The sequence below is a fragment of the Alosa alosa genome, chromosome 10 (genome assembly GCF_017589495.1).
Source record: "Alosa alosa isolate M-15738 ecotype Scorff River chromosome 10, AALO_Geno_1.1, whole genome shotgun sequence".
Taxonomy (NCBI): domain Eukaryota; kingdom Metazoa; phylum Chordata; class Actinopteri; order Clupeiformes; family Clupeidae; genus Alosa; species Alosa alosa.
Genome location: NC_063198.1, coordinates 12,106,245 through 12,121,511, shown reverse-complemented (window position 1 = coordinate 12,121,511; position 15,267 = coordinate 12,106,245). Strand labels below are relative to the sequence as shown.

Sequence of the window (15,267 nt, the reverse complement as noted above, 5' to 3'; positions counted from 1 at the left end):
GCCGCAGAGCTCTGGGCATCTACAACTGCAGTGGCAAAGCCGTGCTCGCCGCCCAGCTATATTTATCTCATTGTTGTCCTGTGCAAGCGGGAGCCTTGGGAATGGATCAGGCTTCTCTCTGGTAGGCCATACTGCACAGTTGTTAAGGGTTATGCGTCCAGTATAGGATGGGAATAAACCTGGCTTTAGTCACTCAATCTCCACTCAAGAATAAGGTTGTGTGCACAGGCTCAGTAAGAGCATGAAGAGGTGGACAGGTGAATGTGAAAGGCAATCTGGGATAACATCATGTCCACGCACATTGTACCCCTGCCATAGTCACTGCAATACTAAGTCCCGGTATCCAATAAGTTACAAGATTGACTTTAAAGTACTGCTGCTTGTTTATAAAATCACTAAATGGAACAGGACCAAGACATGTTTCAGCGATATACACACACCAGACCTCTCAAATCACAGGGAGTAGTGTTGCCAAAACCCATTGTCAGAACATGGTGAGGCAGCTCTTAGCTGCTATACAGTGCAGCTCTGGAGCCAGCAAAAATGCTCCTACTGCTACCAGTTTCAAATCGAGACTTTTAAAACCAAAACTAAACTATTGTTTGTTGCCTTCTCCTAACTGATCAAATGCTTTTACTATTAATCAGAAGCATTGTGTTTAATCATTTTTAATTATGGATTCTGGTTTAATTTTAAGATCCTTTAAAGCCTTTTACAACCCTTTGTCCTTCTATCTTTATCTTGAATCTTGTAGGGAAAACAACCAAAAACATCCTTCTTTTTATTATTATTATTATTATTATTATTATTATTATTATTATTGCACTGTCGATTTACTGTACAACAGATGCAATAGTGAAATATAAACATTTAACTTCTCAAGACACATCCTTTTTTGATCAACAAAATCAATTCAAGCGTGCTCAGGTGACGTGGATGACTTGGCACTGTTGCTCATCTATCCATCGTCGTTTATAAAGCCCGCCCAAACGGTTTGATCGGCCAAACACCTCTGGTTTGGGCATAGACACTTCTCAGACCCAATTTCCCAAAGTCAAATTGGGCGGGGTAAATTTAGGATGGCTTCCAGGCTATTGTTTTGCCCCTGCTGTAAACTGCAAACTTTATTCAAAAGTCAACGTTGTTAACTATCAACTGTGTTCACTAAGTGTTACTTCTAAAGCATAATGCCACCATAGGTTTGACTAAATCCATCATTATTGCAGTAGAGAGTATAGGAAACGGTTGTCTCCTGTGAGTACAGCATGGGTTACTTTCCATGTCATGAAATGTCAGTTTAATAATAGGTGCTACAGTAGGTCTATCCATCAAACTGGGAATGCAAGACAGCATTGAGTGTAATCTGCAATGCAGGGATAGTAAATAACACAATGATTGCTAAATGATTAGTGCTAATACTGCTTTTATTTAATGTCAATGTTCATTGAGGTCACAGTGTCATAACTGCCTGAAGAAGGTATAAGCGACCTATCATCTGCTTCCAGTCTTCTCATAAATCATGCAGTGCTTTGCCTGCTGTGTTTAACTCAATAGGCAAGTAATGATATGAGAATAACACAAATACAAACTTTGCATGCTTTGGCAGGGCCAACCATTAAATGAGGAACATTTTGATCTAGGGTGTCAAAGGCAACAGGGTGCATTATGTAAGCTCTGCCATTGCATGTTTTGAAAGCCTTTCTGTCATGTTTACGACAAACCTTAAGTCAAGTTTACATCAGTGCGTTACATGTGCCAGTGACTAGCTGTTTCAAGGGAGCATCAGATATTATTACCCAGTTTGGCTGGGTTGCCAAGGATCAGAACTGAGAGAGACCTGTTTAGTGCCTGAGCAACTTGTCAGTGTGTCTAAAATCCGTATGCATACAGCTCTGATAAGGCATTAATTTCCAGTTCTTCCAAAAATTACTAACTACCAGCTACTCTTCCTCAGTGTCCCTGCTTACACCTGAGTCTACATTGTGTCTCGATTGACCATGCCAGAGAAGCGTCCACTCCATTAATCCCTCGGAGATATTTCAAGGGTCAGCAAGGTGCTGAGCTAACTGACAGAGCCCAGAATTAACCTCCACCTCAGAGACCATAAATTGAACCCAGGGCCAGAGATGTGGATGGTTCTAAACCTCTATCAGCGAGGACAAAGATACATACCGGTACTGTTTGTGCCTTCGTAATACTGTCCTGTTCAAAGTTCTAGTGTGACACGCATTCCAACATGGCACCATTCATAAAATTAAAATAATATGCTCTCTTAAAATAATTTAATCTCTCTACATCTGTTGGACATACTTCTGTTCAGCCCTTCCTTCCTTCCCTTATTAAACAGTAATATTGAACTTGCCTAAGCTTCTATTGTCCAGTGTTGCTTAGAAAAGATAAAAGGTTGTCATCAGTGGCTTAACCTTAGCACACTGTGAGAAGAGTGCTTATTTGGGGAAAGGGCATATTCAAATTCTAGTAGTTAGGGGGTCAAAACACCTGACTTTCTTAATAAAAAATGGCTGCCTTCTAAAAACTGCCAGTAACATGACAACCAGTCTCATTTGCTGTTTGCTGTCTTCTACTTATGTTTGGATTTCATACTCGTCATCAACATTCAACCCCTTATCTCTTGCGATCCCTACTGACAATTAAAATCCTTTCTAATTTTGTTTTTCTTATCTAACTTTGAAGTGGCCTGACATATGATTATATAGTGAACGCAGACTTGTTACAGCAAGGCAACTTTAAAAACAATGTAGAGTAGAGGTAGAGGTAGAGTGTTTTTTTCCGAAATAAATCTGTGCATCCATCTCTTAACGTTCCCATGCTCCAGAGTCACCCACGGATGTCCCCAGTGTCCCAGACAATCAGCCCTCAGGGCTTAGCCCGAGAGATGGGCCACTTGTCCTCTGCTATTTTGATCCATACCAGTCACACTCTCAAGAAGGACGTAATCTAGGAATTCGCCATGCTGCTCTAAGTGGAACAAGATGGCCCTGGTCACTATAGTTACTAGATAAGCAGGGTGGAGTTGAGAGGTGCAGAAGGGACATGTTAGATGTACTGTGAGTGTGTTTCTTCTTCTGAACACCTGAAAATATTGTTTTTCTTCTAATGGAGTCAGATGTACCTGGACCTTCTAGAATGCTTCCATACATTTTATCAAAGCTATACTTTCTGTGCTTTCAGTAATATAGCCATGCATTACATATTTAGCTTCAAGCTAACCTCAAGCATTGTTGGGAGTGACATGGTGACAAGAAAAGGCACTATCATGATTTGTCATGGCATGCTTGTACTCTCCTCCATGGTTGGTCTATAAATGAAGCTAACACCCTCTCCTGGACAAAGATGGCACTAAATAATCAACCAATGCAACTATGGAGCAGCAACTACTTTGCTTGCATAAATGTTACGCCATTACAATCTTTTTCATTTATAGTTTTGGGTGGGTATTAGGGCTTATAAATTGTAGAAATTGTCACACAATGTCAGTGAGGAGGAATAATACCTTAAGTGTGTAATAGAATAGTATGTGTGTGTGTGTGTGTGTGTGTGTGTGTATCTCAGATACCCCACATTGTTAAAGGGGATAAACGCCCTACCTCCTGAGGACCGGCTGCTCAAGTATCTGGTGGACAACTCTTCAGACAGCCAGGAGACTGTACTGTGTGCTAACTGTGATATGGAGAGCAAGATGCAGGTAAACATACTGTACACACTGACCCCGATCCTCCAGTCACACACACACACTTACACACACACACACACACACACACAGACACACACACACACACACACACACACACATACATTCATGACACACATTCATTCACAGACTCAATGCACACACAGCATTTAAAGTTCTCAGGCACTCAGAATTCAGGCTTGGGCCAGATTTCAAATTGAAATTAGAAAATAGATAAACATTGATTGCCTGAAAAGGGACAAACTACTTCCAAAAATCCTGATAACAACAGACAGAAATGTCCCTGCACACACACACACACACACACACACACACACACACACACACACACACACACACACACACACACACACACACACACACACACACACTTGCTGCTTGTTGTTGTCCATCGAATCCGATGATGACTCTCTCTCCCATTCTCTCTCTCTCTCTCTCTCTCTCTCTCTCTCTTTCTGATACATACATACACATAGAATATACATGTAAACATACATACACTGGTGGGAAAACACACATACAAGCACATATGTTCCACTTCTTTATACAATACACACTGTCAAACCACAATAAAAAGACAGCAATTTAGAGCCAGAAAATACTCATAGTTGGTATTCAATTATACTCATGTTGATCTTTGAGATTGAAAAAAATATTTGTGATATAAATTCCCTCCATCAAGGCAAGCAGCAAATGAAAGTAAACCACAAGCATGATGTGCTTCCTTCTCCCTTCTCCAGTTCACCTCTGGGAAATCACAAAGCATTAGCCTCCTTTATTTTGTTTGGTTTGTTTGTTTATTTACTCTTTGTGTGTGTGTGTGTGTGTGTGTGTGTGTGTGTGCCAATTTATTTGGTTCTCTTACTTCCTCTTTTTCTCCCCCCTCTGTGTGTGTGTGTGCCACTCATCCATCATGGCGTCCATGCTGATTAGGGAGTAGTGAGAGTTCCTCTAAACTACCCTAAATCCAGCCCGCACACCCGTTGTAATTGCCATTGTTAATGCAAACAGATGCATAATGCTTTGGATCCTCGTTCCCACTCACCATTGTGTATACGTCATGGACAAGAGCAAGTCATAGAATCCATGTCACACATATTAAATGGCTGTCTTTTTTTACAAAAGTCTTTATGTATCCAGGCATGATAGAATTGTGGACATTATATCTGGAAATTTATCATCTTTATTTTCTCCAAATGTGTCAATACATGTAAATTGTGTTGTTAGACAACAAATGTTTTCCAGGTGTTCTACAATGTCTGCATTCTCTGATTTAAATGCCACCAGGCCTGATATTATAATCATTGATGAGCACGATAGGGATGTGTTCATCCTGGAAGTAGGTTGCTGTTTTGATTAATGTCTAGAGGTAGCCTGGGTTTTCCCATGCTGCCTTACGCGCGCGATGGGTTTTAGCGTTAGCCAGGCTAGTCTAGAGGAGGATTACTTAACAAAGCTAGTAAAATATCACCCTCTTGTACAGTAAATAACTGGCCTTGGCTACAAATGTCAATATCTGGTTCTTATCTTCGGCAGCCTGGGCCATGTGCATAGGCTTTTCATTAGGGGTCTCAGGATAGTTGGCTTTACAAAAGCAAGGGCAAAGAAAATTGCCAAATACTGCTCAATATCCTCCATTATTGGAAGTCGCCATATATGGAGAAGAAGGTGTTGTGTGTATCCATAAATCTGCTGTTCGAGATTGTCATCAGACCCACATTGGTGGATCATGCCTTAGCAATGTTCTGTATCTGTAACATTTATGTCCATATGTACATTTATTATGAATTGCTGACATAAATAAAGTAGTTAATGTGTGTGTGTGTGTGTGTGTGTGTGTGTGTGTGTGTGTGTGTGTGTCCAGGATGCTACTGGGGCGATGTATTACTGTAACACTTGCAGCCAGCCTCTGTGCGCGGAGTGCAGGGAGATCACCCACAAGGCTAAGATGTTCTCCCAGCACGAGATCGTCTCGCTGGCCAAACGCACCAAGGAGGGCCACAGGAAGTGCAGTGAGTCCTCACTCATTATCCTCCCCATCATAAGTCACCAGCGGGGAGCAAACAAGCTCCTCAGTCTTTAGTGGTCATATTTTTGTATACATTGTTAACTCGGACAAGTTCAATGAATTTAAAATATTTGAGGAAACAGATTGCCTTAAAAACTTTACGGTTATATAGGCCTACTCAATCAATTTAAGGCCATCATTATTTACTTTCATACCACTAACTCAAGTATTTATATTTAAGGTGACAATTTTATTCAAGTAGGTATCTTAGGTTTTTTTTTTCAACAGACTTTATATCTCTATAATAATTGCCTGACCATTTTGCCTGACCACTAGTTTTCCAGCATTCAACATTTAGCTACATTTCCCCACCAGCATGTGTCAAAGTTCAACATAAAGACACAACCAATGTCCAGTATTACCAAATGCACTCATTGCCAACTGTATTCAATTATTTCAATGTATTTAGCGAAGTACCAGGGGGATTTATTTAAATAGCTCAGAATGACTTACACTCTACAACTGAGTTATGTTCACTGAAATCTTTGGTTTAAGTCAGCGTTTCTCAAACTCTGGGTCGCGGAGACATGCCAGCTGGGGCGCGAACTGACGTGAAAATCAGGAGTTTCTTTTTTTATCTGTAGCCTAGGCCCAGGTAGCACCCGATGCGCAATGGACACACTGTGTTATTCATAGGGAAGCGCTCGTGTCAAGGCAGCTTAGTTAGTCCCGACCTGAATGAGATTTTGAATGAGGTTGTGAGAGTGGTGAATTTCATCAAGACCCAGCCCTTAAAAGCGCGTCTATTCTCCGCACTTTGCGAGGAGATGGGAGCTGACCAAAAGGCTGTACTGTTTCACAGCGAGGCAAGGTAGTGGCTTTCCCGAGGTAAAGTGCTGTCGCGCGTGTTTGAGCTCCAAGTCGCCTCTTCTTGGAGGAAGAGCGCATGTTTGAATCTGCAAGCACGTTCACTAATGAACATTTCTTGACGAAGCTGGCCTATCTTAGCGATATATTTGAAAAGCTCAATGAGTTAAATCTCCATTTACAAGGCAAAGACAAGCACCATACCTCACCTAGCAGATAAGATTACTTCATTCACCAAAAAACAGCGACAGTATTATATGCCTTTGAGAATCTGAGTGAAATCGCTGAAACGTCTGATTCGGGAGCCACTCTTGTGATCCCATGTATTAAACAGTAGGCCTACATCACATGCCTGCAAAGTTTATTTAAAAAATATTTCCCAACCAGCAGTGCTCAGTATGACCGTATTATGGATCCATTTAATGCAGCATGTATTTCATTGAATATATTAAATGCTGTAAAATATTGGCCTATATGCTTCCTAATATGTTGCTGGAAAACAGAAATATGTGTGTTTAATTTACAATGGCACATTATGTATTTATTTATTATATATATCTGCAGTACCAGCTGATTTTAACTCCGCTGAAGAGGATATATTTAGAACTTGTCATTATTTCAATAAATTTGACAATTTTAAGCTTGACCTACCACTTTCTTAGAGCGATGAGGGACAGGTGGGGCTCGAAAATGCAACCCCTTGATCAAAGTGGGGAATGAAAGAAAAAGTTTGAGAACCACTGGTTTAAGTTAACTGTGAGTAATACATGCTCATCATGGTGGTGATAAAGCATACATGTTAAACAAAGTCACAACACATTTCCCAAACTTCATGTAAAATAATCCAAATAATTAAGTTAGATGATCTTGCCAATGATCATGGGAATCTAGATAACACAGAAAACAGTTGATTTGCTCTTTAAACTATTTATTTTTAGTTAGACAAAAAAATAGCTATGAATTCCAACTCTAATATCTTAAATTAACGACACCTGCAGAGAAGTAACTAGAACACTGATGTGAAACAAGTATCTTCATGCACTCTATTGTTTAATCACCCTTGATTGTCTCTATCACCCTCAAACTCATTTATTTGAGGAAAATAAGATTTGTTCCCTCTTTTTAATATCTGGCAGACTGCAATTAAATGGAGACTAAAGCAATATAGCTCAGCAAATGGCTGCTAGTATGTAGGCTCTAGGGTGCTCTGGCCATTCTCCTATATGTACACACAGGCCCACACCTTTGAAGGTGAAGGTAATTGGCCCAACGCATCACTACCTATTACATCTCTATTGTCACCGCAGATGAACAGGCTGTGGTGCAGAGGATGGGAGCATCCTGGCACCTCACTGTGCCAGTGCAGTGTCAAATCCCCTTATCCTAATCCCTCTCCAATTAACACAGTTATTGTATATAACTTAAGGTCTTAGGCCTGAAAATGAATGTTTACCAGATGGGCAGTGTTGTGTTCCACTCCACACTGTTGTGCTTGCGGCGTGACTGATGGCCAGTTAATGGCTGTCCCCTCAGGTCTTCATGATGAGCAGTACATCATGTTCTCCACGGAGAAGAAGTCCATGCTGTGTATCAACTGCTTCAGAGACATGCAAGTGTAAGTTTCCACTGCATTCACGACCACCAGATCACACCAGTATCAAAGAAAAAAGGAACATAACGTTTACGTTTATTCTTTTAGCTGATGTAATGTTTAAACGGGAACTACAAAAGAGATTAGTCAGGATTACCGTTTATGTAGGGGAGGAAGTGTCGTGGCTGAGGGGTAACATAAGCTTTTACCAGAGCAGCCACTCAGGGTCAGGGAAGGTCAGCTGATCATCTATCTTGACGCCCAGGTTTCTCGCAACCTTGGTAGGAGCAGGAGATAAGTTTTGATGTTGATATTGTGATGTCTCATTTGTTTGGCTGCGAAGACCAGCAATCAAGTCCTAGAAAGGTTCAGCTGAAGGCACCATTTGTTCATCCATGTGGATGTCAGAGGACCATAAAAATGTGCTATATAAATACACTTGACTTGACCCTCCGGATCAGAAAGTTACAGTTTTCACTTTGGTGCATTTGTCAAATCATCATTAACGTTTGCACAGTTAACGCAACAGTTAATGCATTTCTCAAAACAATTAGTGCAAACTGTATCACATAGTGGATCACCTGTTAAAGTGTGTATCTTACTCAAAATGCTTAGTTGATGTCTCAAAAGCAAGTATTTATGTCAATGAAACTGTCAGTTTGACAAGTCCATTACGCCATGGTTTATGGACAAGATAGTCAAACTGCTTTGTCACAGTTAACTCTGTAAGTATTTTCTAATGAAAAAAAGGCAGCACTGTTGTCTGTGTGGCATAGCTATTTCAAAATGACAAAATTACACATTTCTGTGTGGGATTCATTGTAAGAGACCAGATATGATTCAACAGTTTTACTGTACTGTACTGTTTGCACAACAATTGACGGATGTTGTTACAGAGTATAAAGAAAAAAGGCTTTTACAGCATGTGCAAAGGAAAAATGAGAAATTTACAGTAAAACCTGTAAAAACTTCCCTTGGGTAGAGATGTACACTACTGTAAGACATATTTACTGTATTAGTCAGTTTCCTTGTGTAATTTCGTTCAATTTTTGGGGGGATTATGAAAACTATATATTTTTGGAAACCTTAGAGTATGAAGAATCAGAAAATGTTTGGTTGACAATTTTCCAAGGTCAATATGGCGGCCATCTTGGATTTTCAAAATGGCCGCCTTCAAATACTAATTTCTCAATCTCACATCTCCAGGATTACCTAGAATTTAATTTCTAGCTGTCAAAATGTCAAGTTAAATGGCAAGAAATCATGTCAAATAGATTTAGATGATCATTGACCCATATTAGGGTTTTTGTTTTATATTTTACTGCCAAATAGCTGCCTTAATGTTATGTTTTTGTTGTTTGTTTTTTTACCCACCACCACCCCCCTCATTGGAGGACATCTTTATTTTATTATATGTTGTGTTTTGTTTTAGTGTGTTCATGGTGGTGATAAAGCATACATGTCAAACAAAGTCACAACACATTTCCCAAACTTCATGTAAAATAATCCAAATAATTAAGTTAGATGATCTTGCCAATGATCATGGGAATCTAGAAAACACAGAAAACAGTTGATTTGCTCTTTAAACTATTTATAAAGTTATATAGCCTGAACATGGGCTCTCAGGACATGCTCTTTCAGAGCAGCACATGTGGGTGGAAGCTTGTCACTCTCTGCCATGTGCTTGCAGAAAAGATACCATCTCAATTCTGGGATATTGTCAATCTGGACCCCCTTTTGGTAAGTATGCAGCACATACAAACTTAGCCAAAGTAGATAGCTGATCCTCTGTTACTTCGTCTGGTCATGGGAGAGTAAACGGCTCATCAGAATGTTCTTGATGTTTGTATCATCTCTAATTTGGTACTGGATAGGGATTCCTCGTCTTCTTTTCTGCGTTGTGATATGCTTGAAAGAATCAGCCTTGTATGTTGATTTTGAATTTCCCCTTGGGGATCAATAAAGTATCTATCTATCTATCTATCTATCTATCTATCTATCTATCTATCTATCTATGTATCTATCTATGTGTCAAACACCAGAATGACCTCATCATAGTCTCTGGATAGTGACATTAGTCTGTGATAGAACCACTCACTTAGATCTTTGACTGTGCCTACGGTTGCTGGCTTTGTCAACTTTTGAACAACCACCATGCCATCTACAAGGGCAATTTTGTGAGTGGGATGAGACATTCTACATTGACATTCTATGTCCTCACATCCAGGTTGTAGTTGCTCCTCATTATCTTTGTATTCCTTTGCCAAATTTTCTAAAAGATGTATCAATTTAGATTTGTCTGAGCATCGAAGTGCATCCCCACTGGAGGCAAAAAGAGCTTGTGGTGTTTGCGTGAACTCATACTGTAGTTGCCCACAGCCTGCTTTTGGTCAACATGTCTGTTAGACCTGGCAAAGACCAGTAGTCTCCCATAGAGATTTTTGGTCTCTCTGAGATCCACAGTTTTACAGAGGATTTAAGTTTACCTGACATGAACATATTGTTGTTTTGTTTCTTGACAGGTGACCAAAGGCTGTTGTTACCATTGATTTTGCCTTCAACATAGTCTTCATACAATTTCTGTCCAGTTGCATCAACACTCAAGATTTGTGTTACAAATTCTTGTGGGACGTAGGCATGTGTGATCATGTTGTACAACCGGTCACCTTTAGCAGTAACTGGATTGCCATGACTGAGTATGGCAGCCTTTATCTTGTTTATTGCCTGATGGTTTCTATTTATCTCACTAGGTCCTAGTTGAGATGTTTGCATGCATGGTCTGCACCGATTGACACAAACGGAATGCCACTCCTTGTGACTGAGAGACTACCCTCTTGATGTTCCTTCCAGGTCTTAGGATCCTTAGCTTTGAGGTCATGCATGTCAGCAATGTATCTTGGCAACAGTCGCTTGTATCTGATTCTGTCAAATGCAAAGAAAAGTTTGCTAAGTCCTTCTGAAGCCTGAAGATGGAGTGCAAGATCAGCAGTGCGAGAAGCTGCCACAAAATGAGGATTGTCTCCACTCGATGCAAGTAGTTCATGATGGATCTGAAAATTGCATTTTTAGCTTTCTTTGCTTCCCACTCATTTAATGATTTCACAAATTCTGCCTTAGTCAAAGCTTCAAGGAATGTACCGTTAGCCTGGATTTGTGCACTCAACCTTGGTGGATTTGTCCTTCTCAGAGCATGCCGATTCAACTTGCTCTGTTGCCCGCCAGCAAACATCTCTCAGTTGTGGGTTTTCCATTAAGAAATCCTCCAGAACCAATTTGTACAGAGCCACATATGAGTCGATGGGCACGCAAAGAATGCTTGTAGTGTGTACACTTGAGGATTTGCCTCGTTGTTGCTGCACCAAAGACTCCACTTCCGGATATTCGCCAACTGCCTTGCTGAAAACAGTTGGCACAGATGGCCATGTTGACAAATGGCTGCCACGGCCACCATGTTGAAAATTCACAATGGTTCAATATATTTTTGAACATGCTTTCTGAACAAAGTACACAATTTTACAGCTAAGCATCTCCATTAAGACAATAAAACAAAATATCCAGGATTCCCGAAGCTAAGTTAAAACTCATGATTGTTAACATTCTGCTGCCTAACACCTCCATGGTGTTTAGAGGGACCTTCTTTACTTGCTGGCTACTATTATATCATTAAACAGCAATGCTAATTTTTAAGGCTTCATCCAATATGTACGTGTCAAGTTTGGACATTTGTGCACATTAGTGCATATTTCAGTAGATTAAGCCTTATTTGCACATTTAAACATTACATTTCAGAAAACTTGTAATGCAAAAAATACTTGTCTTAATGTAAGTGAAAAACTGGGAAAGGTTTGTGGTGATACATAAAAGTTTAAATTTTTACCCAATACCAGTATTTTCTCTCCTGAGAGCAAAGCATCCATTTTTGAATGAAACTTCAGAGACACTGGGGACCTGATTTAAATGTTATACGGTGGATTTGTATTACAGTTTTTCTCGATCGTTTTGATACCTGTCAACTCTGACATCACATTCTCAAAACAGTTAACACCTGTGTCTGAACAAAAGCACTCTGGACAAAATGACACATTTTGCTTGCAAAAGGCTGTTACTCTCTCAAAACACTTAAAACATGCAGCAAAAGCAAATCTTGCCTTCAAACACTACAACTTGTTGCCAATTCAAAAACACTCTTTAATCAATCATTACACACTGGGCAACAAAATGCAAAATCTAGTTCTCAAAATGAGCATTTTTGCTATGTCTGTTTCAGAAAAAAACTCTGAAAAGACAAAATGTACTGAATAAAAAAACGAATTATTCATTCCTCCCAAGATGTAACTGTCATTGAAATGTAAGACATACAGCAAACACCTAGCAAGATACTGTAAATTTCATTGAACTACAACTTTCATCGAAATAGACATACAGTAAAGACCTTTTGTACTGTTTTCTCCACCAAATAGGCAATACAGTACTTTGTCTAAATGTGCATTAGATCCATACTTGCAAATAGCAACACAGAACAGACATCTCTTATGTAGAATGAATGATTGCTGATTGAAGAATTGTGCAAAGGAGTTTCACACAGGTGTATCAGAAATTCAGACTTATGCAAGGAATCTATACCACCTGTGAAAAGATGTTTTCCTTTTGTTTAGCATGGGAAAACCAATAGAGTTTGGGGCTTTTGAATGACACCTGTGTTAACTGTTTTGCAAAAGAGTGTGAGAAATGTGTGAACCCAATGAAAATATGTGAACACATTCGCAAGAGATGACTTCTGCTGTGCAAAGAAAGTAGTCATGAAGACCAAGTGGGTTCTAGTTTACTTAAGCAGGTAAAAGCAATCGCAAAGCAAAGAAAAACTGTAATGACCCTTTGAACTATCTAAAAATGCTGTATAACAACTTTTCCTCAATTGTTTTTTACCACAGATTTACTTTAATTTCAACTCTGCAAGATATCAGCAAATTAGCCTATGGCGTTTTTAGTGTAATAGTACACTGTTTTCAGGTCCTAAAATGACTGCAGTAATGACTTCTAAAAATTGTCAACCAAAGATTTTCTGATTCTTCAGTTTGTAAGGATTCCAAAAATATATAGTTTTACAAATCCCCAAAAAAATTGAACGAACAAATTGGTCTGAACAAAGTGTCCTTCACTATATAGGTAAATCATTCTATACATCCTGACGTTCCTGCCTATATATATGCTTGAAAGATTATGACAACTCTTTTTAGACCACTAGAAATAAGGCCTTTTGGTGTAGGACTATACAGGATGGAACCAATATAGTGTTTTTGACCAACATAACATTAGCAATTGAAAATGTAAAAAAACAGCAAATATTTTGTCACAATCACAATCAGTTGCATAGATGTACTAAAGCATTTGCTGTTTGTTTAGGCGATTGGGAGAAATTGCTTTTTTATGATGTGCACAAGTGCTATGGAGTTTGAACAAGCAGTTTTGAGAATGTCAGTTCTGATCTGAGAAATGCACCAAAGCAATCGAGAAAAACTGTAATTTATAATTTCCCCCTTTCCATGTACCAGTTTTCCTTCTCTCGCTCCTGTTATATTTCACCTTTTTTATATCTATACATGCTTACACGGAAAAACAAGCACACATACACTACCCTCTACCGTTGCACATTTGCAATTGTGTTGTAGCTTAAAATAGCTTAGTCACTGTCACTGTCACTAAAGTTGAAGACTTGCCAACCCTATTGTTGCAACGTTCCAATTTGTGTGTAAAACTGTAATTACAGTTCCCTTGAATTATTCAAATAGCACAAAGCACATATTACATACTAATGCATTTGTTAGTCATATTGTCCCCTATGGTGAAGTGTACATGAGTGGGCTCTGAATTGATCACCAGCATAGTGTTTGGATGTGTTAATGATCTGTATGACCAGAAAAACATGCTCATGTTTCATTGTGTTTGTCCTAGGGAGAGCCGGACTCACTGCATTGACATTGAGACAGCCTATGCCCAAGGTTGTGAGATACTCGACCAGGCTGTGATGGTGAGTCAATGGATGATGCTCTTGTCCCTGAGAATTTGATCTAAAAGGCAAAAATAGCTCTTTTGTATGAAATCAGATAGATGTGTTTTTCTATATTTTATCAGCCTCTGTCTCTTATGCTTTGAATGTCTGAATATTTCACCTCATTCAGAGAGGAATTTGGCTAAATCATTGATATCATACCTGCATTCTTAACTCTACTAGTCGACTGTGTGTTTTTTAATGATTCCTTTACTTATGCATGTCTACAACATTAATGTGGAGGATATGCCTTAGCTTGTGTGCTTTCCCTTCTAAAGGCGGTGAAGGAACTGCAGAGCTCAGCACGGGAGTCCATTGTCTTGCTCAAGGCTATGATTGGGGAGGTGCGGACCAACGTGGAGGAGGAGGAGAGCGCCATCTGCTTCCTCTTCAAAAGCATGCAGGTCAGTGGACAGCAGGGGGCGCCATGGCCCTGTGGGTGACGTTAGGAATACAAGCAGTGTAATCTCATATGTTGACACTTTGGCTATAATATCTACGCACATGAGAAGCTGGCATTCTCTCAGTTGCATAGAATTTGATACTCTTGTACAGCTTATTACTAGTGTTCAGCTTTGACATTAGTGTATATCTTATTAGGAATGTGGCCCCTGGCTTTAGGATTACCACAAAACTAGACACAGCAGGCAAATTAATTTAGCAAAGTTGGGCATATGTTTTCTTTTGTAACAGAATGTAAGTACAGTTATTAAAAAAATATCGACATTTCTACTTGCAATAGGCTACATTTGACCTCCTTTTTCCTTGTTACCTTTTACCAAATTACCAGAGAGGATTACCAGAAAGAAAGAAATAAATGCACAGTTTGCATTGGTCGGTTTGGATTGGTATTAAAATAGACTAGATTTGAAAAAAGACACGAGCAGATTTGTATACGTACTCGAGGGACAGGTACTGTAGTAAGGCACAGGTACCTTCAGCTGACCTGATACTGTCAGTGGGAACTGTAGATGAGACGTCTACTTCCTCTCCTCACAGGAAAAGCTAGCAGAGAGGAAGGAGATCCTCCTGAGAGCTGC

The 15,267-nt window shown here is 39.6% G+C and overlaps 1 protein-coding gene across 2 annotated transcripts in view; it reads left to right on the top strand.

Moving 5' to 3' along the window:
• Positions 1-15,267, top strand: part of rnf207a (ring finger protein 207a) — a 31,826-nt gene that overhangs the window by 5,108 nt on the left and 11,451 nt on the right. For both annotated transcript variants that reach the window (XM_048255020.1, XM_048255021.1), the window contains exons 3-8: positions 3,574-3,706; positions 5,577-5,724; positions 8,121-8,202; positions 14,131-14,206; positions 14,506-14,631; positions 15,227-15,267. The exon at positions 15,227-15,267 is cut by the window's right edge and continues 6 nt beyond it. In XM_048255020.1, the coding sequence (XP_048110977.1) occupies positions 3,574-3,706; positions 5,577-5,724; positions 8,121-8,202; positions 14,131-14,206; positions 14,506-14,631; positions 15,227-15,267 (606 nt within the window). The remainder of the gene's footprint in view (positions 1-3,573; positions 3,707-5,576; positions 5,725-8,120; positions 8,203-14,130; positions 14,207-14,505; positions 14,632-15,226) is intronic.